The following is a 26,859-nucleotide window of genomic DNA, read 5'->3' as shown; positions in this document are numbered from 1 at the left end:
ACTAAATTCATCTTCACTATTCGATAAACTCATTTTATTTATCTGTATTTAAATTACCACTATATTTACACTGACAGATTAATAATTTTTAATCTGTCAAAATAACGTCTGTTAATTCGTTTCCATGGTAACTCGACCAACTGACTTACAAGGCTTATGTCATATTACACATTTTTATAGAACTGAAGCGTAATTTTTTTTATACGTGCTAGTCATTACGTGTCAGTATCTGTTTTGATGTATTTACTTAGCATCCAAATAGTAGGTAATATACCATTTACTAGTAAGAGAGTAGAAAAAATAATATAAACGACTTAAATAATAAATTAAAAAATGCCTTACTGGAAAGTCAAAACAAACTCTGTGCTAGAACTCAAAAAGAACAGAAGATTAGCCAAAATACTAGGCAACTCATGCAGAAAAGAAGAGAAATGAGAAGCGAGACGGAAACGAAAGCCAACGAACTACAAAAATTAAATAAAGAAATATCCAAAGCTGTTAGAAAAGACACTCGAAAATATAACCAAGAACAAATCGAATATACCATTGAGAACAATAGAAGTATGAAAGTGTTGAGAAAAAGACTAAGAACAGGGACAAGGCAGATAATAAAGATTAAATATAGAAATGATCATCTTACAATCAATAGAGAGGAAACACTTAAAATAGTTGAAGACTTTTACAAATTGCTGTACACAAGCTAATACAAAGCAAATAGCAGAGAATGATTAAGTACCAGAAATAATAACAAGGAAAAAGGGCATTGTCAACCAAGGATCAGAACTATTACCGGAAATCACAATAGACGAAATAAAACTAAGAAAAGTTAAGAATAGCAAATCTCCAGGCGAAGATTGTATAGTTACTAATGCTATTAAAATCGGAGGCACTTGCTTACTTAAGAAAATAAAAAACCTTTTTAACATGTGCCTTTTGGACAGTAATATACCCGACAAATGGCACAATGCTGAGGTAATTCTATTGCACAAAAAAAGAGACCCCAGCAAAGAATATAGACGCATAAGTCTTCCTAGTCACCTATACAAACTCCTTACAAGAATAGTAACGAATTGTCTTGAGAAAAAACTTGATTTCTACCAGCCAATAGAGCAAGCGGGATTTCGTGCCGGATTTGGAGATGATCACCTACAGAGCATTAAAACGGTAATAGAAAAGACTATCGAATACAATCGATCACTCGTTCTGGCTATTGTAGATTTCCATAAAGCCTTTGACATGGAGGAATTTGACAAAATCCTGGAACCACTACAAGCATGCAGCATGCCGCATTGATTAACGATATACAAGGTTAATTTACAATACATACAAGAACGCAACTATGTCGGTGAAACTACATAAAAACACGGATCATATCCCAATCGGCTGAGAAGTCCGAAAGATTGATACCTGAAAAATATCAATATTGGAGACAACGAAGTAAGCTGGTGGAAAAATACATATACCTTGGACACGAAATAAAGATCACAAGAGACAACCAAGCATGCGAACTACAAAGAAGAATAAACCTAGCATCGGTAGCCTATGGAAAACTCAAAGACAACTTTAAAAGCGATATAACAATTTCTTTAAAACGTAAAACATTTGACCTATGGTGCCGAAACTGCTACAACTTCTAAAACGCTGCAAATAGCTCAAACGAAAATGGAAAGGTCAATGCTGAGTATATCGCTTCGTGACCGAGTTAGAAATGAAGAATGGGAGTTACCGATGTAATTTCCTGAATTGGCACATTGAAATGGAACTGGGCCGGATACGTTGCCCGAATCAGTGATGAAAGGTGGAAGAAGAGATTGCTTGAGTGGAGGGCGAGGTTAGACAATAGAAATAGAAGAAGACCCTCTACTCGTTGGACTGACGATCTTAAGAAAATGTCCAGAAATTGGATAAAAAGTGCTCAAGATAGAGGACACTGGACAAAAATGAGAGAGACCTATGTTCAGCAGTGGAAGCAAAGGGCTGGGTGATGAGGATGATGAAAAGTATTCAAATTAATATAGTTAACTCACAAAAGTCAATCCTTGACATTTATAAGACACATAGAGTTAAACTGTAAATACACATTCTGAAATATTATCAATTAAATTTTTTTGGTCGGTGCGCAAAATTGCATATCTACGTGGGTAATTTTACGCAGTGTATTAAGAAATTTTACGCAAATTATAGAGTTTGATTTTTTTATTATAAATCAAAGAATGAAAAAGGGAAAGTATTTTTGAAGTGTGTAAAACATTTAATTCCTAGTTGAGTGACTTACAAAGTCATCTTCAGATTTATGGTCAAGTATTTAAGTATTACTCCTAGGAGAGATATCATTTTGTAAAGCAGATATACCTGAAACAAAATCAAGAAAATTTGCTTATGCTGACGACCTGGCCATTGGCTTCCAAGATAATAGTAAAGAAGCAGGAGAACGAGCTCTAAACGAGGACTTAACTACACTAAGTAACTATTTTAAGAACTGGCGCTTACGTCCTAACACAAGCAAAACTGAAACCTGTCTCTTTCACCTGTCGAATCAACTTGCGGGCGATACTCTCAATGTAACTCTAAATGATACAGCTATCAAACATAACAACAACCCCAAATATCTAGGCGTCACACTTGATAGAAAACTCACCTTCAAAAGTCATCTTACAAACACAGCCGGTAAACTAAGAACAAGAAATAACTTAATATCAAAACTTGCCGTAACAACTTGGGGTGCTTCTGCAGATACTCTTCGGACCTCTGCTCTAGCTTTGGTTTTTTCAGTGGCAGAATATTGTGCACCAGTATGGCTAAATAGTGCAAATACAAGCAAAATCGATGTCCAACTTAACCAAACCATGAGAATAATCACTGGAACAATAAAACCAACGCCAGTGAGATGGCTGCCTACTCTGAGCAATATTGCTCCACCAGATCTACGCCGTACAGCAGCATTAGTGAGAGAGTACCAGAAAATTGTAGCCAACGTACAATTACCAATACATCAAGATATCCCAGACATCTCAAAAGAGCACCAGCGACTGAGATCTAGAAATCCTCCAATACGATCTGCCCGAAAAATTGGTAATTCCTATGATATACATAGGCAATGGACAACAAGATGGATGCCAACAGTAGCATCGGACTATATTAAGATATCCACCCCAACTCAGGGTTTCATCGGATCAAATCTGCCCCGGTCCACTTGGGCAAGGCTTAATCGTATACGTACCGGATATGGTAAATGTGCTGATTCGCTGTTCAGGTGGGGTCGTGCAGAAAGTCCACAGTGCGATTGCAGACAATCTAGACAGACCATAAGCCATTGTGTTTCAGACTGCTTGAATCGTGCCTACCGTGGAAACCTCCAGACTTGCGGAATGTTCCCCAGAAGCAATTGAATGGCTATGTAAATTGGACATTATTATTTAGTGTAATTCATTCTGCCATCTTTAGTGTTTAAATAATAAATTTAATATATATGTATATATTATTGTATTTGTATATTTATCGTACTGTGAAAGTCCATACGCTAAATAAATAAAATTTTGTAAAAAATTACAGAATAAACCTTTTTTCGCATGTTTTGAAGAATTATAATTTGTTTACCAGATACGCCATTTTCTTCAGTCAAAGGTATGAAGGTATTGAAACAATTAGCTGCTGTATCTGATTTTAGTTTTACAATTATAGTATTGGTGATTTTAAGGCTAACTCCTTTTTCTTGTACTGCTTTACATATTTCTTCATTGTCATAATTTTTTGGTCTGTTTCTTTGGTCCCGTTAAACCAAGAATTTAAATCTTTTACATTTGTATCGAATCTTTTTTCTGATAAATTTTGAAATCAATCAGCAGTAGGTAAATTATCATTCATTTTCGGCCATAACTTTTTCCGTGATGATTGGATTAAGTCAGGTGAAACAGAGCTCAGTAAACGACTTTATTTTTGATCCATTTCCGTTTCGGACATTTTGATCCATCCGCTGCAATAAAGGTGTTCAATTTGATGGTAGAAAGATGTAAAGCTTTTATGAAATCTATTTTTCAATTGGATAAACTTCTTCACTTATCCGAAAAAATCTTCATGGATCCATTTGCAATCCAACATTTAAATTAATTCTTGTAGCACACTAATGCCGTTAAAAGTTCTGGACTTTTTAACTTTACCAAGGACTAAAATATTCAATTTTTGTGTTCCAGTAGCATTTGAACACGGTCTATATACTATTATATCTTTACTCACTTTATGATCTGGTGCGCTTGCTTCTTTAGAAGATAAGAATGGTTTGTTGGGCAACAGTCTCCAGAACAGACCACTCTCGTCTGCATTATAGGTTTGGTCAGGAAGAAGACCCAAGTCTTCTACTTTCTCTTTAAATTGCTGGATTAATTATTGCACTGCAGATTCGTTGTCCAAAAGGGATCGATACTGATATGACCCGGGATAATTGGTGAAACCAATCCCGCATAGAGATAAAGGCAAAGATCATGATGTTAAAGCGCTTAATCAATTTTAGATGCGGGGCAACCAAACCTATTTCTAGATGGTTAATAAGTTTTACAGTCATAGTACACCCAACTGTCACTGCGCTTAATATGAAACAAACACATTCAAATCAAGGTTGTATAACATACTGGTATTGTTAAATTGTTCAAAATTGATATGATTTTTACTTCTCTTTGAAAAATTATTTTACAAAGACCTTTGTCCGATTGGCTTCGCAGTAAAGTCGCGTATGCTATTAAAATGCTTATGATCAAATTACTTCATATAATTTTTTTATATATAATTATAATAATCATATTAGTATGGACAACGTTAGTTGGGATTATTTCAGGTCCTGATGCTTCGTTGGATACCGTTTCTGTAGATGTTTTTGCTGGCTTTTTGTAGTAATAAATGTTACTGTTACTGTAATATTTATCAATAATTATATAAGGCATTATTTGGAATTAAAAAAAATATTCCACAATATGGATGCTTATGACTTTAGACCAACAGCAGATGTTATTTTATTTCGCAAGTCCTTATTAACTTAATGTACACTCTATATAATCAAACTACTGATCTTTCTTCCGTGTAAGCGTATATTTATATTGCATTGTTCACTTTCATTAGTTACCGTCAATTTTGAAATACATTGTGTTATTAGCTAACAATTGGATTACAGAGAAAATCGCATATTAAAATTTTCTTTTGACGAGAAAAATACTTTATATTTTACATAATTCTTTGTAGAAGTTTGTGAGTGGTATTAGCAACATTATTTATGATACTGTGATATCTTAATATATTTCATATATATATATATATTAATGTATCGAAGTGTAAAGTACATTTTATTTTATTAATATATGATGCCAGTCTTACACAAACATGTTACAGAAGACGTCAGGGTGCTTTCGTGACAATTTCCCATAATCAACGATGACACAATGACACAATTTGCTATATACCACTTGCTATCTTGATCTCACTGATCTTGAACTTGACTGAGATCTTGATCTAACTTTATAATATCGTATAACAAAATGCTATATTTACAGTATACCACAATCTACTACAAGACATGGAAGCCTGAACGTTAATTTTAAATAATCATCATCATCATCATCATCATCATCATCATCATCATCACTGGCTCGACAACCCTTTTTGGGTCTTGGCCCGTTCCAGGATTCTTCTCCATTTTGATCTGTTTCGTGCTTTTTTTTCTCCAGTTTTTTATTTTTAAGGTTGTTATATCATTTTCTATTTGTTCTAAGTATCTCAGCTTCGGTCTTCCTCTTGTTCTTTTTCCTACTGGCATCTGTTTGAATATTTTGTTTGGTATTTCGCCTTCTTCCATTCTTTCTACATGTCCTATCCAACGCAGCTGTCCTATTTTAATGAATGTTATAATATCCGGATCCTGGTATATTTTGTACAGTTCAGAGTTGTATCTTCTTTGCCATATTCCGTTTTTTTTGTGCCCTTATATATGTGTTGCAAGATTTTTCTTTCGAAGGTGGCTAACAACGTTTCCTCTCTTTTAGTGAGTATCCAGGTTTCTGAGCGGTATGTGAGTGCCGGTCTTATTAGGGTTTTATATATTTGGCATTTTGTTTTTCTTGCGACGTTATCTGATCTTATTTGCCTAATTAAGCCATGGTAACATTTATTTGCAATAAATATTCGCCTCTTCACTTCCTCCGTAACGTTATTATCAGACGTGACTAGGGATCCCAAGTATATAAAGTTGTTTACCCCCTCTATGTTGTATTCTCCTATTGTTATATTTTGTGGCTGCCTTATTTCTGCGTTTTTACTTACGTGCATATATTTTGTTTTGGTCTGATTGATTTTAAGACCACTATTTTGTGCAGCTCGTTCTATTTGGTTGTATGCCTCTATCATTTCTCTTCTTGATCTTCCGATTATGTCAACATCATCTGCAAATGCTAGTATTTGCACGCTTTTATTAATGATTGTTCCTCGTGTATTGACTATTGGGTCCCTCAGTATTTTCTCGAGTACGATGTTGAACAAGATGCATGATAGAGCGTCTCCCTGGCGTAGTCCCTTTTTCACATCTATTGTTTCCGTTAATTCATTTTGTATCCGGATTCTACTTTCTACTTTTAGAGATTCTTTTATCAGTTCTATTAGTTGTGTTGGTATATTAAATTCTTTCATTGTTTTTATTAAGAATTCTTGGTTTATATTGTCATATGCGCTTTCAAAGTCTATGAAGAGATGATGCGTGTCGATGTTATATTCACTTGTTTTTTCGAGAATCTGTCGCAGAACAAATATCTGGTCTATTGTTGACTTCTCTCTACAGAAATCACTTTGGTATTTGCCAACTGTTTTTTCAGCGTGTGGTCTAAGTCTTTCATAAACGACGTTGGACATTATTTTGTATGCTGCATTCAGCAGCGTGATTCCACGGTAGTTTACATATTCTAACTAATTTCCTTTTTTATGTAATGGTACAATAATACCACTAATTTTAAATAATACCTATTTTAAAATTTCAAACACCGCTCGAAGCACGCGTCATGTCAACATGTACTAGCCCGCTATGTGCTCGTTGATTCTGCAAGGGCCAAAAGCTATTTGTTTATTGCTTGTTACTCAATAAAAGAGAAAGTTTCTTCCATTTTGACGTGACAACGTCTTAAATTAGGTTGTGGCTCGGAGTCACTCATGAAAAAGTGTAACGCCCGCTCACGTCTGTTACGATGAGTCACCGAACAAGAGAGAGGCCCGCCGGACCGGCGAATGCCTTGCGTCTCTCTCCCACTCAAACATGATCGGTCCGCTGCGCGCGCAGCACTAGAGAATTAGGCGCGTTGAATCGGTGCGTGCTTGTGTCTCTGTCTTTCTCAAGCGTTCTTGGCGTTGGAAAACCGAGAAAGCGTCATAATACAAGTTCACATGTGTGGTTAAAGTATCGTCAGCTGTGTCTGTAATGAAAATGTGGAGTGCTTAGATTCGTCATTTACAACAACTACAACAATAAAGGTAAATAATTGTACACTAATATTTCATTATCGTAAACTATGATTGATTGATTAATTGTTAGATTGACACAAAAGTTGAGAAACTGAGTTTATAGGTTATGTCATACTATTGACAAATGTTGATAGTGTTAAGTAAATTATTAGTTTAAATCACTCTGCAATCAATCGTAATTCAGTCGATTGAGAAGAAACAGCGCGTTTCAACTGCAAACAACTATTGTGCAATTTAATAATATTCATATCAATAAATATTCTACCGAGAAAAAGACGTTGTCACGTAAAATCTTCGCCCGTAAAACCGACTTTGCAGGCAACCGATTTTTATTTTTTTCAATATTAAATTGTCAAAATAGATTCAAACTTTTTATTTATGTGCAGCTGAAAGACCTAAGAAGATGGTTCGACCACTCATCCGCAGAAATATTTCGCGGAGCAGTTTCCAAAACTACAATTGCTATTTGGATCGCCAACCTTCTAAAGGAGACGGCGCCATGAGAAGAAGCTATTAGAGAAATATGCACCATGTAAAAACTTTGAGAATTCAAAGTTAGGGGAAATTCTCGATTTCTCGTAGGTAATCTTTGATTACTCTACCTAACATGGTGGCACGAAATTTTTATATATAAAGATGTACATGCACATACTTTATGAATTTTTTTTTTATTTTTCGTTGATTTTATTAAAATTCACTTTTTTTTTATTTAATATATGTTGACTTACCGATTTATAAAGTCAGTTGAGATCTGATCCAAAGGTTCGATATACTTCTTAGCTGTTATTGGGGGTAGCAAGAATTGCTGCACTTGTTTCCGAAACGTCTCCCATTTGGGACCATGTCTGCAAAAATCCATGTGTTATATCAAATTAAAATAAAAACACAGTGATGTAATAAGAGGTACAGAAGAAGACACAAGATAGCTATAAGCAATCAAATATGTTAGATGCTAGCAAATAGAGATCAACTTAAAATTATTTTACTTTATTTATAGGTTGATATACTAAAAATACTTACACTCCAATAATTCCTTCATTCCCATTGAAAAAGTCTTTCTGCAACTTCTGCTTGTAATAGTGCAACGAGGGCATTGATGGTCGATGAGGCATGGCTTCTTCCTTCTTGAAAACATTTTTGATCTCGTCACCATCAAAAATAAACAGCAAATCTGGATGGCCAATCAAACCACTAACTTTGGCGATTTTGCCATATTGTTTGTGTAACGACCACATTACTTTGTCTAATTCATGAATTTTATAGTGACCTGGAAGGAAACATTACTTGACTAATGCTTGTATCAAACCATTGGGGATAGTATCGTACATACTTAGTTACCCGGCTTACGGAACACAGGAGTCACCTTCTATGTCACTCGCATGGGTAAATAATGATTAAGTTTAGATCAAATTTAGCAGAGTATAACACCCAACCCTGTACAGGGATACTGGTTAAGACTCAAGGACGGAAACGTAAAAGAAGGTTCGATGTTATTGATGGAAATGACAGCTCTCCGTTTTTTTTTTCGGTTCTTGCATTTTTCTATCTCTTTGAAATTTTCATATGCCGTTTGATGTATTTCTTGTACTGTTTTCATATAATGTCTTTGATGTGGTGTCGTTAATTTGACTTAGCTTCTGGTTAAACCTCAACTTGTATAGAAAGGTTACAGAGGATCTTCCAGGAGTTGTGTTTTGTGGTTTGGCGGTGTGGATATTTTGGATTTCAGGAATTTTTTTCGTATCAGCAACTCTGTAGCATGGAAAATAGATGTTTTGCTTTTAGTAGATCATGATCAGAGTCATATTAGGCTCCCCTGTTTACCCTGGTGCTTTAACTTTTATTCTTTTTTTCATTCTTCCTATTACATAGTCTATTATTAACTTTAGTCTCCTCGTTGGTTGTGTTCAGGTATATCTGTGAATGTCTTTATGTTTAATAAACCATTCTATATTTTTAAGTATTTCGCACAAGTTTCGATAAGTTTTTTTCCATTGTCATTACTTTCTGCCTCACCGAACCTTTTACGGTTATAGAAACTTGGTTTTCCTGATCTGAAGCGTTGTTTATTGGAGAATGTGCTTAAATTATTACCAGGTTTTTAATTTCAAATTATACCTTTATTAGATATTCGTTAGAATAGTCCTATTTTTATACAACGACTAAGTTTTTTATTGATAATCATAGATACGCCTTTCTTCACGCGTACTTCTTTGTTAACTCCTCTGTATAACTTCTGATTGTTCGTGCTGAGACCTTGGACATTCCATGTTCCGATATTCATGTACTTTTTTTGTTTGACGTGTCGTTTTTCATGATTCGTCTGGTTTTTCTTTGCTAGGAATGAAAGGGATAATAAGAAAACTTTTACCCTTTCTCGTCAGCTTTACTTCTGGCATATTATACACCACCAATAAGTATATATTTAAAAGGACAGCTAGCTGACCAGAATCGTTTCTTCGCTTGAAGGTAGACAAAATGAATATATCTAAAATATGCATAAGAGCGACGATCACAGATTAGGTAATGTCTAAATATAAATATCTGAGCCACGATATTTAGTTAATAGTGCAAAAGATCTGAGTAGCTTATATTACCAATGGTTATTCAACCGGAATCAAATATTAAAATGAACCAAATTGCTTTTTTTACCCATTTTTCGATTTTTATATTTTCCTAATAAAATATTCTGTTGTTTCTTCAGTGACTTACCAATAATAGGTGCAAACCTCCAAGAATTACCAATAAACGGAAGCTCTTTGGGACCAGGAATCTCTTTGTAGTCTTTTGGTATGGGGTCCACCTTTTCGATCTTGTATTCGTAGATGTCTTTGTCTTGCATTTCATCAGACACAACTCCCAGAGCTGTAGAATATGGCCGATCTGTTGCATAACCTCTGTGAATTTGTAAAGATGTCAGAGAGAGTCTTCTCGAGATTTCTCTAGACATGGTGACGATGTTATTGGACTGAAAAACAAAGAAAATGACATTAAGTTAACACCAGTATGTACTCTGGTACAAGGAAATATCAAAAAATATATGCAGTAACAGCAACGAAATACTGTTTATTTTACAGCTAAAAAAAGTATCACTACATTCCATAAATCATAAATTGCATGTGGAGTACAAATATAAAACCTTATAACAGTTTACAACCTGCTATTCTTGATCACCAATCAATAGACAATCGTCATTTCGCTGAAGAAAAATTTCATTATCATTTCATTTTGCAACATTCATAATTTAAAAGATAGTATATTATTTCGAAAGTAATTTTAAGAGGTAAAATTCGCGATTTGTGTCAGTGGGTGTAATATATTAGATATTTTAGTAAATCGGTAAGTGTTTGTTGTGTTTTTCTGGGATAATGTTGGGATATCGTTTTAATTTCACTTATATACTACTTATTCATACTGGTGCCCAGTATTTTGCTACTGGGTACAGTAAAATCAGCGAAGTTTTAACACAATACAATTATCATAATTTCCCCTTATCATATGTGATAACCCCAACAAGTTTTCAAAATTTTAGTTGCAAACAGTTGTAATGCTGTTGCTGTGTCAGCAGGTATTCTGACTCTTTGGACATCTCTTAACATTCCACTTTTGGGCTATCCAAGGAAAGTTATAAGGCTGAAGATCACAAGGAAGATCCCCCAACAAGATGGATCGATCAAATTACAGGAATATGCAAAAGACCTTCGCATGAGTTAAAAGAACTGACCAGAGACAGAGATCTTTGGATACAGATAATACACGACATCACGATGAACACTACACTCCCGTTATTTATGATTCTTCTTCTTTTTTCAATGCAAGAAACCTGCGATAGTAAGTTTATTTGAGCTATTAACAAAATGAGAGATAGGAAAAGACTTGAAGAAAATACACAAACGATTCTGGATATTTTAGGCAGGAGCAGACACAAAAAAGAGAAGAAAAGAAGGTGTGGGACTAATAATCGCACCAAAGTTAAAAGATATTGTAGAAGAAAATTATGTCAACGAGAGAATACTTTCAGCGAAAATAAAATTAATGAAAGACCAAACATGACATGGACTAGAAAATATGGACTGGATATAAACACCAGCAAAACCAAGCTAATGATCATCAGCAAGGAAAACATAACTGGAGCAAATCTGTATGTGAACCAAATGAGAATTAAACGTGTCTCACATTACAACTACTTGGGAACTATAATTAATGAGTCGTGGGACAATAACCAAGAGATTAAATGTCTTAAATTAATTAAATACTTAAATTAAGTGTTTTGTGTTCAAGAGCCATGACCTCACCCTAGAAACAAAAATAAAGCTCCTGAAATGTTATGTGTACTCAGTGCTTCTGTACGGAGTAGAAACGTGGACATTGAAGGCCAAAACTCTATCAAAACTTCAGGCTTTTGAGCTATGGTCATACAGAAGGATCCTGAAGATACCATGGACAGACAGAGTTACCAATGAAGAAGTACTGCGGAGGATGAACACAACTGCGGATTTGGTCAACATCGTGAAGAGCCGTAAGCTGCAGTACTTGGAACATCACTGCATCACTACTTCAATGCATTTTGCAAGGTAAAATTGAAGGAAAATGGGCCCCAGGACGAAGAAGAATATCCTGGCTTGCTAACCTGAGAGCATGGTATAGAAAGACCTCAACACAGCTATTTCGTATAGCAACCAACAAAGTCATCATAGCCAGAATAATCGCCAACGTTCGGAACGGACAGGCACCCTAAGAAGAAGAAGAAACATGATTAATAATGCTTTAATCAAGGATACAGAAACCTTAGAAGAAGAAAGAGACATAAACGAAGAGCAAGAGATAGAACCCATAAAAAGATAAGAATTGGAGAAGGCCATAGATATGATTAAACTAGATAAAGCATCGGACAAGGATAACATAACCCCAGAAATAATAAAATCCATAGGAAGGAAAGGAACAGATTCTCTATAGGAATTAATGAACAAATCGAAAATACTAGAGAACTAGACAAAAGACATTATACTACCAATCCATAAAAGGGGAAACAAAAGAAACTGCACCAACTATCGAGGCACAACTAGAAGACACGCAATGTGGATTCAGAAAGAACAGAAATACGGAAAACCTCATATTGATAATAATATAAATGAGTGAGAAGATATTAAATAAAAACAAAAAAATACATACATATACTACATATGCTACATAGACCTAGGGAAGAAGTTGGGCAGATTTCGAAGAATGTGTATATAAATAAAGTGTTTAAAACATTTCGAGAAAGGGGAATGAATGGTAACAGAATAGAAATTATATAAGATATGTATAGAACAGAACGGATAGATCACTTTAAATACTTAAAAGCAGTTATAGAACCAAACGAAAAATAGGATCAGGACAGATTGAGAAGGACCGGAAACATATTAAATACAATAAAAACAACATTTCTCGGAACAAGAGAGATACCAAAGGAGATAAAAATGGTAGTCGTTAAAACAGTAGTAAGGCCTACAATTATGTACAAGTGAGACCTGGACGCTAAAAGAGAGACAAAAATCAAGAATCAATACCATGGAAATGGAGTTCCTGAGAAAAATAGAAAATAGGAAAAGAATAGACAAAATCAGAAACGAAACAATTAGAAAAAACCTACACCCCATAAACGATAAAATCGCATAAGGATAACATATGATACGGGCATCTGTGTCAAATGTCGGACGAAAGACTTACAAAACAAGCGTTCGAAACATGAGTGCAAGAAAAAAACAGAAGAAAAAGACCAAGAGTTAGATGAATAGAGGGTGTCAGGAAAAAAGTTGTGAAGAGGGGAAATCAAACACACGACAGGAAAACGTGCAGACACATATGCAGAACTCAATCCAAATCTCCTTACACCTAAAGGTAGAATTGGAAATATATAGGTAAGGAAAATTTGTGTTTTATCTTACCGACAATATAGCTCCCGAGCTGGTCGAAAGGACAATACATCTACTATTGCAAAAAGCAATAAGCAAAAGTATTTAGTAAAGAAACTATGCATATATCATTATTGAATGATTTTATTGTATTGCCGAAAGTTATTCTTTAATTAATAGATATTATACAATATACGATTGCATTATTATGATAATGATTTAACTTTAACTAAGAAAATCTAGCATTTCATTAAGAAACAATCTAGGTCCAACCTTCGTAAACATTCCAAATTAGAAACACTTGGTATTAATGCTCTTGGTAACCTACATTTATTATATATTATTTATAAGTTGCTTACTATTGTAAAGTTTTTAATTAGTATGGTCTTAAAATATCAAAATATATGATAATATAATTTTTTTTACAGTATGGACATTTAAACTTGTTAGGTATCGTAGAAATGAATAGACAATTAGCAATAATGTGTTTTGCGATATTATGTAAAAGCCGTAAGAAATAATCGTAAAACATTATGTGGCACTTCTTAAAATATATCCCATTTCTCAACATTATTTAAAGTTGTCAAGTAGTTTTATTTAAATGAAAACCCACGACCCAGATTAATATACGAAATTGTTTAAGAAAATTTTAATATTACTAAAATAGCTGTATTCTATAGCTATAGGCTGTAGGTATAGCTGAGGTTTCTGAGATTTTAGTATTATAGCTTCCTTCGAGAGATTGTACGGCAAGGTTTTATAGTCCAGTCGTCAGAGATTTGACCCCTAAAAATCATACGAACAAGCTGAATTTTGCCGAGAATATCAATTTTGGGACCCCAAAAAAGATGCAAAAAAGTTTACCACTTTAACCCTCGGGCTTCCTCCTAAAACAACCCCTCGTAGGAAGGTAAAAACGCAAAAAATCGATTTACCAAGAATTTTGGTTAGTCGATAAAACCGTAGAAAAAAATATTTCTGATAAAAAATGTAGCTGAGAGAATTTTGAACAAAAATGTTAATGAGCACTTTTTGTGTAGAACGAACCGTTCTCTCAAAAACAACGTTTGAAGCCACCGGCGATTTTGACTGTCAGTCCCAGGTGCGAAATCAATGTTAAATAAAATTTGTATCAACTCGACGGTAAAAAATCGATATCTTTTGATCAGAGTGCCCTATCGACAAAAATCAAAATACATTTTAAAGGTGAAGAACGCAGTTTTCGTATGCGATTTTTGTATTTTGCTGCAAATGAAGTCAGTTTCTATAAAGCTGTTCATTAAATAAACTTTAAGCGATTTTGCAGTTTTTACAATTCTCGTGAGATCAATAAAATTTATTACTTTGATTTACCCGTCGTAGTCAAATGTCCGTTGTTAGAGACCAGTCGTTAAAACCTATAATATGAAAATTCGATTTTGATCATTGGCAACCAATATAAGGCATTTGAAATATGATTAAAAACGCAAAATGTAAACTTTTACATTACAAACGATCACACGTCGTTGAGCTTTGAAATCTCTACTTTCTGTTGATGTAAAAAAATATGCATTACTATGGCAAATTTTTGCAGAAATCCAAAAAAAACAAAAAGCTTGAAAAATTTTTTTAATCATTTTGTAAAATGTTGAGCTATTTATAAAAATTTACTCTTTAATTACTCGAAAAACGTAGGTTAATGTTACATTGATAAGCTAAAAAATTGCAAATCGAAATATACTACTATAATTAACAACCAAATAAGTTAGGTAATAAAGTTAATTATTTATAAGACATCTACAATATGTTGAGGAAGTTGTAAGATCTTTTTTATTGTATGCGTAGGTGTTTATGTATTGCTATTTTAAGCTAACTTATATGCCCGAATGGCCTATGTCAAATTTTGACACATCAAAAGGTATTTCATAAAGAAGTATGAAAGGGATTAGGAGGGCCTGGGCCTTACTACCTATTGATTATTTCGTAGCAAAAACCGGTAGCCAGTATTCGAGATCTGTGTTTTCAAAACTCACAATTAATCGTGAGATTACACGAATTCTGTAAATGTCTCACGATTTCACGAATTATATGGGAATTTTCACGATTTTTACTCACTTGAGAGGAATAAGTAGTTTTAAACATAATTTTGTAAGAAATTACTTAGAGACAGAAAAACCCTGTTAACACACCCTTTATAACTGAACGAAAAAGGAGCTAAAAGTATTAATTTTATTTCTACCATACGAAATTCACTGTTACTGGATTAAATTGAATCGGAATTCGGGGAAGTCCCCGAATCGTAGGCTTCATGGCTATTGTTAATTGAAGTAAAACTTAAGTTTTCGGGTTTATATCATAAATTTTGCATTTTAACAGTCGACGTTGAAACAAACAATTATCCTATGATAAATTTTATTTTCAAACAATTATCCGGGAATCAGTGGAAATTTACAAACAAATAAATAGAGACGTAGGATATCAACTTGATAATATTTCGAAATCCATTATTGAACATTGTTAGATTATTACGTTTTATGGTTTTATTGATAGGTGATTTTAATATGTATTATTAAAGATATTTTTTAGTTAATAGTTTTACAAGTAGCCCATGTTAAGAGGTCCCTTACATATTGTAAAGTACTTAATTTAGGTACTAATTTAATTGTATATAAGGAAAACTATCTTGATAGTCAATCACTAAGCCTTGGGAAAGCGAATGATATCATTCAAAGTAAAAGCCAAGTGGATAAAGATATTTTAAAAATGGTACAAATTAAGTGTTTAGATTTGTATATCGAGTGTTCAAGTATAAGTCTTCAACAAATAATAAGATTTACTTTGAAAAATTCCGCAGTTAAAAAAATGAAATTTTTTGACCCCAATATTATAAAAACCAAAAAAACATTCATTTCTGATGTGGCAGTAAGTTTTCCTAAACTGGTTGGTCCAGAAAATTACCAAGATTTAGATAATAAGTGGAGAATGTTATTAAATTTTTCGATAATGATATTATAAGATTTTGGAAAAAAATTGCATTTGTAAAAATAGATGATGTTTCCTTAAAATTTCCCACTTTAGTGAAATTTGTTTTTAATATGCTATGTTTACCTCATTCAAGTGCTGCCGTTGAGCGTAGAGCAATTTTCTCTCAAATAAATTTGACAAAAACACAATCTTGGAATAGATTAAAAATTGATACCATGGAGGAATTTTACTACGAAATATTTGATTGGAAATAATACGTGCTTTAATATTAATGTACCTAAGTGTAATTATAATCAAAAAGTTATCAGCCACTGCGACTTATTTAAATAAAAAAGATGATTCTAGCGACACTGACTAAAGTCTAGTCAGAATCGCTAGAATCATCTTTCAGTTTCACTAGTCACTAGACCTACACTAGAACAAAATTTAACATATGTCCTAATCATTTTAAGACTGAAATATAAAGGAATGTTTTTTTATAGGTTTTTGGAAAGTTTTTTTTGTAAAGTTTTTCTAATATATTTCTTATTTTGTTTGCAAAAATATACATGTATTTTTGATTGATCTCGGTGTTTTTCTATTCTCACCCCCTAATAAGATTCTTTCATTGAATTCAGAAAATATCACGATTTCTCACGATTTTTGAAATAGAATTCTGACGATTTTTCCTAGAGTGTTTTGGCAACACCACCGTTCAAGATGCAGAGCAGTCAGCAGTGAACAACATCGTTCATAAAATTCAAAAGGAGGCTGTTAACTTTCATTTTTAACGACTCTTTAACGAATTCACTTTTTTAAAAGAAACTTTTGGAATCTACATAGCAAGGTTAATACTACCTACATTTTAATCTGTATCAATCAGCTTTAAAATAAAAATATTATTCTTTTCTTTCATAAATAGTATGTTTAAGGTAACATATCCTCAAAAACTATAATCGAATGATAGTTTAGTACAATATTAAAAGATAATAATTTCGTTTAATTTGCACAAACAAATTTAATAATTATACTCATGATAACAGATAATAAATGCCACAGGATGCCACAAATTGGTTGCATTGCTCCTGTAGTGATCCTTTCCCAAGTTAATATGCTCCTTTTCTAACTTGGCTGCACCGTACTGAAGACGACCAATAGTTCAGAAATACGTATATACGGTTGCCTTCCATCGATATACCATTTTTGGTTTTCTGTTTTGCGAGACATGCCATTACTTTTTACTTTTACTTATATATATATATATATATATATATATATATATATATATATATATATATATATATATATATATATATAAATTTAACTTCAGGAATTCAACAAGACTGTCAAAAAGTTTTTTTTAAGCTTTAAAGTCTCCTTGTTAGCATCTTTTACGAAATTCAGCAGCATCTGCAAGTCTTATACAATAAATATCTGCAATTAATATAGTCTCATGGGTATATTATGTACGATAATATTGGTAGGTTTGGTGTTTACTATTACTCCAATCGTTATTTCTTCAAGTGAATTTTGAATTTACGCTTGATTGAACTAGTAGTATCATTGGGAATGCTAATGAGACTCACAAGATGGTGAGACCAATTAACCAAAAAGTCTACGGCACAAGATCTACGAAACATGATACTAAGGTGCAAAAGTTACTTGCAAAATTTAAACCAAGCGTTATTAAAAATCGAAAAAAATCTAAGCATAGAAGAACACTGGATCAAATGTAAAGAAGCTATGCACACAGCGGTTAAAGGCGTTTTAAAATCTAACACGGAAAGAAGAAATAAAAAATTAGTTCGACGAAAAGTGTAGATCTCTATTAACCAATAAAAAAATGAAGCATATTCGCTCCGTGCGTGACTGACACGACACCTACCGCCTTCATCTGACAGTTTTGGACCTACCAATTTTCAGGTTAAACATATGACATTAATGACATGTTTGACATTGTTAAATACAGGCGAAATTGACAATTATTAATAATTAACTTTTTAATTGTATTTTTTCAGTTTATGTACAAAATAAATGTAGTATTAAAAACTGGGTTTCTCAAAATTCATCATAATTTATCTTTTTAAGCCCAAACGGAAAAGAAAAGTTAAAAATCTAGTACTGTCAAATAAATTTTTTCACGTGAAAGAGCATATAATTAAAAACAGTAATAGTAAAAGTTATGATATAAAAGCTAAAGTCATCAGGCACTCTGCAGTTAGCTTGAAGCCTTATAAAACATCATTTAAGGTAAATTATTTAAATATTTCAATTGCATAAAAATGATGTTACGTGATATTTCCTTTTTCATATTAATAGCACGGATCCATCTTTTTCTTTTCTCTAATTTATATGTAATCTTTGGAAACCTATAAAAACTACACTTACTATTTTTGCTATTATTAGCACAACTAAATACGCAACATGTATTTGCACACATTTTTGATAAAATTTATGCATAAAAAGATAGTGTCCAATTTTGTCATATTTCGCCGCTACGCACGCTGGCATCGTTTCAAGGTACCCCTACCATGGTCACGCACGGAGCGAATAAGAGCCTCTAGCAGCGCAGAATGAGATTAACTGGACGACTATGAAGACCTTCTACGAAAAGAAAAAATAACGTTTAAAAGGAAAAAGAAGGATCAGTACGAAAACGTTCTAAATAAGATTGGTAATCACCATAACAGAAAAAACTCAAAGAAAAAAGATAAACAGCTGTAGAAAAGAATTTAAACCCTGAATAGTAGCCTGTAAAGATAGAAATTGTTCTGTAATTAGTGTCAAGGAACAGATACTAAACATATGGACGAATCATTTTAAAAAACTGCTTAATGGTAATCATGAAGATGAGACGGAAGCTTCCATGATTCAAATAAATGAAAATCCCCGGCAACCATTCCATACTAAAGAAGAAATTAGAGCATCCATTCTAAAATTGAAAAATAACAAAGTCGTTGAAAAATGCGTTGTCCATATAAGCGAAGTCTACAGAATTACCTAGAAAAAATCAAAAACAGTTCAATTATGATTGTATTTACCAAAACCATTAAATCTAAGGTCTTGGTCATTATTTATAGATTTCGAAACAGCCCAGACATATTTTACTAACAAGCCAAATTGCTGTTGCAAAACTAGTTCCTTGGTATTAGTTTTGACCTTAAAACTCGTAGTCATTAATACACATACTAATAAGTATTTCACACATCTCAAATTATTAAAAATTGTTTAAAAATGAAACCTTGCACAACTTCCTAAATATTATTATTTTTTATTTGCACGAAGGTTAGTTAGGTAGTGTGATTTCATCAAGGTTAGCTTTTACTTAGCTTACAGAAATTACTGTAATCGTACTTGTTGTAACCGAGACCTTTAACTATCAAATACATCGAAATAATAATTGTTTATTGAATCCGAAAAGCTTATAAATAGTAAACGAAACTTGCAATCGGATGAATAAGTTCTTTTATTTCTTAATCTTCAGGAAATCCTTCTTTTCTTAAACTTTAAAAATGGTTAGGGTTAGAAAAATTTAATATTATTCAAATCATGAATGTGTTGCTTATGTGAGTCCATTTCAAAAGGTAAAAGAAATAATAAATTAGACTTACCGACAATAAATTTAATTTAACTATCCAGACGACCGGTTTCGCTTTCTACAATATGCAAAGCATCTTCAGGTCTCGATGAAGACTTAACTTTGTATCGAGACCTGAAGATGCTTTGCATATTGTAGAAAGCGAAACCGGTCGTCTGGATAGTTAAATTAAATTGATTGTGAGTAAGTCTAATTTATTATTTCTTTTACTTTTTAATATTATTATTTTCTTTGGAACCACACGGAACCTAAGATGACAAATCACGCAAAGAAAAGTAAAACGAGAAGAAAACATAAGCCCACAATCAGATGAGCAACATGGAACATTACTTTTTTCAACAACAAAGACCAAGAGATAATAGAAGAACTGATAAATAAAAACATAGACGTTTGTGCAATCCAAGAAACCAAGAAGAAAGGTAAAGGCTAAAGAAACTGTAACCAACATTTTCTAGCATACAGTGGAGTGAAGAAAGAAGAACGAGCCCGAGCAGGCGTAGGTATACTTGTCCATAAAAAATTTAAAGGCAACATATAACTGCCGTTATATCTCAGAAAGATAATACATATGAACATCAAAATGGATTACAAAAAATTAAATGTCATATCTATCTATAGCACCGAGGACTGCAAACCTAAGGAGGAACTAGAGGCATTCTACAAACAATTGCAAATCATCCTGGATGAAATACCTCATGAAGAACACTTAATTCTTATGGGTGACTTTAATGCACGAATCGAAAATGAAATACTTCCAAGAGTAAAACAAAGATTTAATGAAAACCATCTCAACGCAAATGGAGAACTTTTCGACCATAAGCTCCAGTATAAATATACATTTGAAAACTCCAGGTGGCACAAATCTATGATTGATTTTATAGTGAATAATAGAAAAATCCACCCAAAGCAGACTCTAGATATCTGAACTTTAAACTCAGCGGACGCAGGAAATGAACACAAACTAAAACTTATAGTATTAGCAAAAATAAGAATGAAAATAACACTTTCTACAGGAAATCACCGAGAAAAAATTCAATATAGAATCACTGTGAGCTGGTAGAAAATTAAAAACAACATTAAAGAAGCAGCAACAGAAGCTCTAGGAAAACGCAAAGCCATACTGAACAAAAGAAACAACAACAATACATCATGGTTCAGAAAAGAAATAAAAGAGAAATGTAAAGAGAAACGAGAGGCCTACACGAAGTACAAAACCTCAAATACTCCAGAATGCCGAGACACATATAGAAGAATGAATACGAAATAAAACAAAGCAGTTGGTAAGAAGAACAAAAAATAAACACTGGGAACAGTTTACAAAAAGAGTGGAAAGCGACTTCTACGGTACACAAAAACAAATATGGAGATTCATAAGAAACGAACGGAAAGAAATGGCGGTATTGAAGGAATACAATAACATACCAGCAAACGAATGGGAAAGATACCTAAAGGAACTGTTTAAAGGAAAGAAAAATAATAATCAACACAACAACGTACCTGAATTAAGACACAAAATAGAAATCAGTTTTCAGTAAGTAGAGATAGCAATAAATTCACTCAAAATACGGAATAACCAACGACCTTCTAAAACACGGAGGAGAAAGTATAACCCTAAAGATACCAAGATACTGCAAGATACCAGCCGCATGGAGAAACAGCATAATGATACCAATGTTTAATAAAGGAGTTAAAGAGGACACCTACAATTATAGATGTATAAATCTACTGAACACCGCACTTAAGCTTACCACAAAAGTCCTAACCAACGAAATCAATAAACCAACAACTTTATCAGATGAACAACAAGGATTCAGATCCGGAAGACCCGCGTAGATGCCGTATTTCTACTAAGACAAATCACATAAAAGGCTATCGAGTACAATAAATCAGCATATTTATGTTTTATAGACCTGACAAAGGCTTCCGATCGCATCCAAATCGAAGACGTTTTACAACTAATGTATAAAAGAAACATACCAATCAATATTATACAAAGCATCGAAAACATCTACTTTCATAATTGAATACAGGCAAAGATAATTGGAAAACTAACACAGTGTATACTAATACAAAGCGGAGTCAGACAGGGTAACTCGTTAAGTCCACTTCTCTTTAATATAATAATGGACGAAATAATACAAGCAGTACGTAAAGCTCATGGTTACAGAATGGGAAACAAAGAAATCCAAATATTATGTTATGCAGACGACGTCGCATTAATCGCCGAGACAGAAGACGAGCTCCAAAGATTAACACACATCTTCAATACAACAGCCAAGAAACATAATATGATAATATTACCAGAAAAAACCAAATGTATGACAACATCTAAATACTCACTACGAAGTAAAATCGAAATTGATGAAAAAATAATAAAGCAGGAAGCAAGGTTTAGATATCTGGGAATAGATATAAGTAGTTACGATGATGTTTAAGAAGAAGTACGACAACAAAGCTTAAAAGCAAGTAAAGCGGCGTGATCTCTAAATGACACAATCTGGAAAACCAAACACCTAAGACAAGACACAAAAACAATAATCTATAAAGCAGCAATTAGACCTAAATTAACATACACGGCGGAGACAAGACCTGACACATCTAATACGAGACGATTACTAGAAATAACAGAGATGGAAATACTCGAATATTAGGGAAAAGTCTGTTGGATAGAGAGAGAAATGAAACATAAGAAGAGCATGCAACATAGAAGGCATAAATGGATGGGTGACAAAACGGAAACGAGTGGAACGAACACATTAGCATCGAACATCAGCTGATACTGTTTACCTTAAATAATCAAAAAATCGATATATATTTTCCACCAAAATAAGTATAATCTAAAAAAAGAAAATTACGTCAAGTTGCTCAACATGCGTGGAGAAAAATTTATCATTGGTGTAGACTTTAATGCTAAAAACACCGTATGGGGTTCAAGGTTGCTATGGTTCAATGCTAAAATCTTACTTTTTCATTTCAAGAAAAGTTGCAACAAATTTTGTGAAAATGGAAGAAGAGGATGGTCCCAGTTCTGATCACTCTCTAATACTACTAACAATCAGTGAGCATATTATAACGAAGGGAAAATAACTCTACATTTACAAATACCAGACCTAAATGTACCAATCAGAATTAATAAATAACTTGAAGAAGCAGAGAAACTAACCATAAATATACAACAATCAACATGAAACAATACCAAACAAATTAAAGGTTCAAAAGATATCTTTCAAAATTTGGGGTAAAGTAGACACTATTCTCGATCCCCAAAATACTATAAAATTGTGATTAATTACGATTAATTAGTAATACAAATGTAAAAGTAGTACAAAAATAATTAATATTTTATATTGTAATTTGACAAATAAAAAATTTTTTGTGATAAATATTGTTAAAGAATTAATTTCTTCAAAAACTGTAGTTTTCGTATTAAAATATTTCTTATTTCAAACAATATACCAAAACAAACATTAAAATATATCATCGAACGGATTTTTGCCTAGAAATTAAAAATTTTAATGCTTTTTACGCCTTATTGACTCAACTAAAAATTGTGACTTGCACTGAGGATCTCATTAACGTACGTGAATGCTAATAATACGAATGTACATGACAGCACACCTTTCCATTTTGGATAGACAATTGATAGTAGGCAATTAAATTTACAAAGGAATTATTATTCGTCAAACAAGCCACTAGTATTACTATGTGCTATAACAACATCTCTAGGTATAATATATGATCTATTCTACCTTTATATTTATCACAAAATCGCGAAACTAGCATCATAACAGATTTTAAGGTTAAAGTTGGAGGAGCAGTTTAGACAGTGGTTTTCTTTAGAAGAAAACAAAAAAGCCATCAAACAACAAACCATCTTATTTTATTGACAGTAGCTTGATATAGATCAGTTGATGTTAGACCAGTCCATTTCCTAAGATTGGCCAGCCAGGATATATGTCTGCATCCATGGCCTCTCTTGCTGAACCGTTTTATGGCATCTTCTATAAAACTCAAGCTTTCTACTTCTTAGAGGAGGACACTTAAAAATAAGGAGGACATAACATCTAAAAATTCTTTTGCGTATATTGATACTTACAGATAACTTGCAGAGAATCTTCCTAAGACCGTTGAAAAAGCTTCCGGTTTTTTTAATATGAGATTTTATTTCGTATCTATGATCCCAGGTCTTCTTAATATTCTTCACTCTTTTTTTCATTATTTTTGTCTTTTTACAAATTAGTTTTAGGCCGTTTTTGTAACATGTTTGTACAACCATATTTATTATACTTTTGAGTCCCTGCGCACTATCTGCCAGCAACACTGTATCGTCTGCATATCTAATATTATTTATCAGTTGGTCATTTACTGTAATACCATCTCCTGATTCGTCCAAGGCTTCTCTAAAGATCCAGAATATACGGTAAACATTGCTGGTGACAGTATGCAATCATATCGAACTCCTTTTTCAACTGTGAAGATCTCGGATAGTTCATTTTCGAATGGCATTGTTGCTTTTTGTTAGAGTTATAAGATTGAGATAAGTCTTATATCCTTACCAGCAAGTCCTGATATTTTTCAGATATCGATTATTTTCCCATGTGGTACTTTGCCAAATGCCTTATCAAAATCGTATGCAACATGCATACAAATTGCAGTTGATACATCTAGCTGTCTGTATTAGAACTTGCAAACTGAAAAGTGCTTTCCTCGTTCCGAGTCCTGCGCTGAATCCAAATTGAATTTCACTTAGGTGTTCTTTTAATTTTGTGTATATGCGCAAGTGAATGATAGTAAGGACTACTTTAAGTACATTGCTCATCAAACTAGTTAATCTATGTTCTTAACATTTTCTAGCGATATCTTATTTGGAAAGTGGAATAAATATTGATAGTAGCCAGTCTTTTGGTAAGTGACCAGTCTCATATATGCTGTTGAATAGCTTTGTAAGAGCTGTGATTTGGTGTACCCCTAATAGCTTTAAAATTTCACCAAGGTTGTGGTAATTTTCCATCTTTAATTCGCTTAATGGCCCCAGTTGCTTCTTCGTTTGTTATTTCTGGGCCATAGGTATTGTCTGTTTCAGTAGGTGATATATCTTCGAATATTTCTGGACTTAATAATTCAACATCAGATATTCCTTCAATGTTTACAACTATGCCTCTATTGTGTTGTTTTCTTATGTTCTGTACATCTTTAATATTTTTGTGCATGTGGAAATCGTCATGTTTGTGTTGTAGTGTTTCAATTTTCGTACATTTCCCCATCAGCCATGCTTCTTTAGCACTCTTTATTTCCCGTAGTACATTCTTATGCAACTTTTTGTATTTTTAACGTTTATTTTAAAAATCCACAATCAGCGTATTGTCTTTCGGGCTGAGAGATCGTGAAGGCAATTAAAATTTAATGACTTTTTCGTCTGAGAATGTATAAGTATCGAATATCATATTATAAGACTATATACAATTGCATAGTTAGGTTTAGTTGAGTCAAATTTGTACCACCGACGGAAACTGAATTAAATAAAACTTTAAAGTCACATTTGTGTATTTTAATACAAAAGAAATTTTTTTGTAATAGAAATTTAATTTTGTATTTTTTCGAACCAGGAGTTTCATGCGAAAATTAATCGTAGGACATTCCTAACGTAATATTTGGCGAAAGTGAGAGGGTGTGCTTAAAATTAGTTATTTTTGCTTATTTTAGTGCAAACTTTTTTCCGGCGAATAATTTTGTTTATGCCGTAAGGCTCGGCCAAAGTTAACCTTTTTAAGCGAAAAATGGAATCGAATAAAAAACGCAGAACGGTTCTTCGTAGTGCATTTACGAAAGTTGCTACTGTTTTGGATAGTTTGTTAGCTAAACCGGAGGACACTTGAACCTGGCAGAAAATTAGCGTACAGTGGGAACTTTTACAAGTAAAGTACAATGAGCTTTGTGAAGTGGAAAGTGCGTTACTTGAAAGTATATTGAAAGAAGTTTCCGAAGAATAGTTAATCGGTGAGATGGAGGCCAAAGATAAATATAGTGCAAGGTACTTTGAACTTAAGTACAAATATGATGACAGACCAGGTTCAGTAAGTTCAGAGTCATCGAGTATAAAAGGTATGCGCAAATTTAAATTACCTAAAAGAAAGAAACTGAATTAAATAAAACTTTAAGTCACATTTGTGTATTTTAATACACAAGTAATTTTTTGTAATAGAAATTTAATTTTGTATTTTTTCGAACCAGGAGTCTCTTGCGAATATTAATCGTAGGACATTCCTAACGTAATACAATACTTCTGCAGAACCATCCCGTATTCAGTCATATTCTTTGACTCATGATGATGATTTTTTGGCAGATACTGTTAGGTCAGAAGAAAATTCTTTACAAGATTCAAACTGGAGACGTGTTTCCGGAAATTTTCCAATTTTCGATTGTCCTTTGAACTTTTGCATTCCTGAACATTTGAAAAACGAAATGGCTGGTAAGAATGAACTGTCATTCTTTGAACTGTTTGTCTCTGAAGATATTATAAATATGATTGTCCTCTAAACAAATAGGTATGCAGAGCAACAAATTCTTACTGGAATAGTAAATGAAACAATTACGAAAGAATCACGTTTTAATTACTGAAAAGAGAATAACTACACTGAAATGCGTACATTCATAGCGCTCCTTTTTGGATGGGACTAGACTCAAAGCCTTCATTAGCAGACGCAAAATTTCATTATATAAAAGTGATATTGCTAAATACACGCCCCGAAATAGGTTCGAATTGCTCTTGCGCATGTTTCATCTAGCAAACAATGACGAGTGTTCTGAAAATGACAGACTTCATAAAATTCAATGTCTGGTCAATGAAATGAACGCTAATTTTCATCGATGTATGATTCCAGGCTCAACTGTTTGCATTGATGAAACTATAATCCCATTTAGAGGCAAGTTATT

At 33.1% G+C, this 26,859-nt stretch overlaps 1 protein-coding gene across 3 annotated transcripts in view; it reads right to left on the bottom strand.

Moving 5' to 3' along the window:
- The window catches only part of LOC140444015 (probable cytochrome P450 49a1), a 98,230-nt gene that overhangs the window by 58,070 nt on the left and 13,301 nt on the right, over positions 1-26,859 (bottom strand). For all 3 annotated transcript variants that reach the window (XM_072535589.1, XM_072535592.1, XM_072535590.1), the window contains exons 2-4: positions 10,201-10,456; positions 8,509-8,755; positions 8,217-8,333 (exon numbers count right to left, since the gene is read on the bottom strand). In XM_072535589.1, coding sequence (XP_072391690.1) covers positions 8,217-8,333; positions 8,509-8,755; positions 10,201-10,456 — 620 coding nt within the window. The remainder of the gene's footprint in view (positions 1-8,216; positions 8,334-8,508; positions 8,756-10,200; positions 10,457-26,859) is intronic.

Source organism: Diabrotica undecimpunctata, chromosome 6 (assembly GCF_040954645.1).
Source record: "Diabrotica undecimpunctata isolate CICGRU chromosome 6, icDiaUnde3, whole genome shotgun sequence".
Taxonomy (NCBI): Eukaryota; Metazoa; Arthropoda; class Insecta; order Coleoptera; family Chrysomelidae; genus Diabrotica; species Diabrotica undecimpunctata.
The sequence above is the reverse complement of the archived record's forward strand: the minus strand, read 5'-3'. Positions and strand labels throughout refer to the sequence as shown.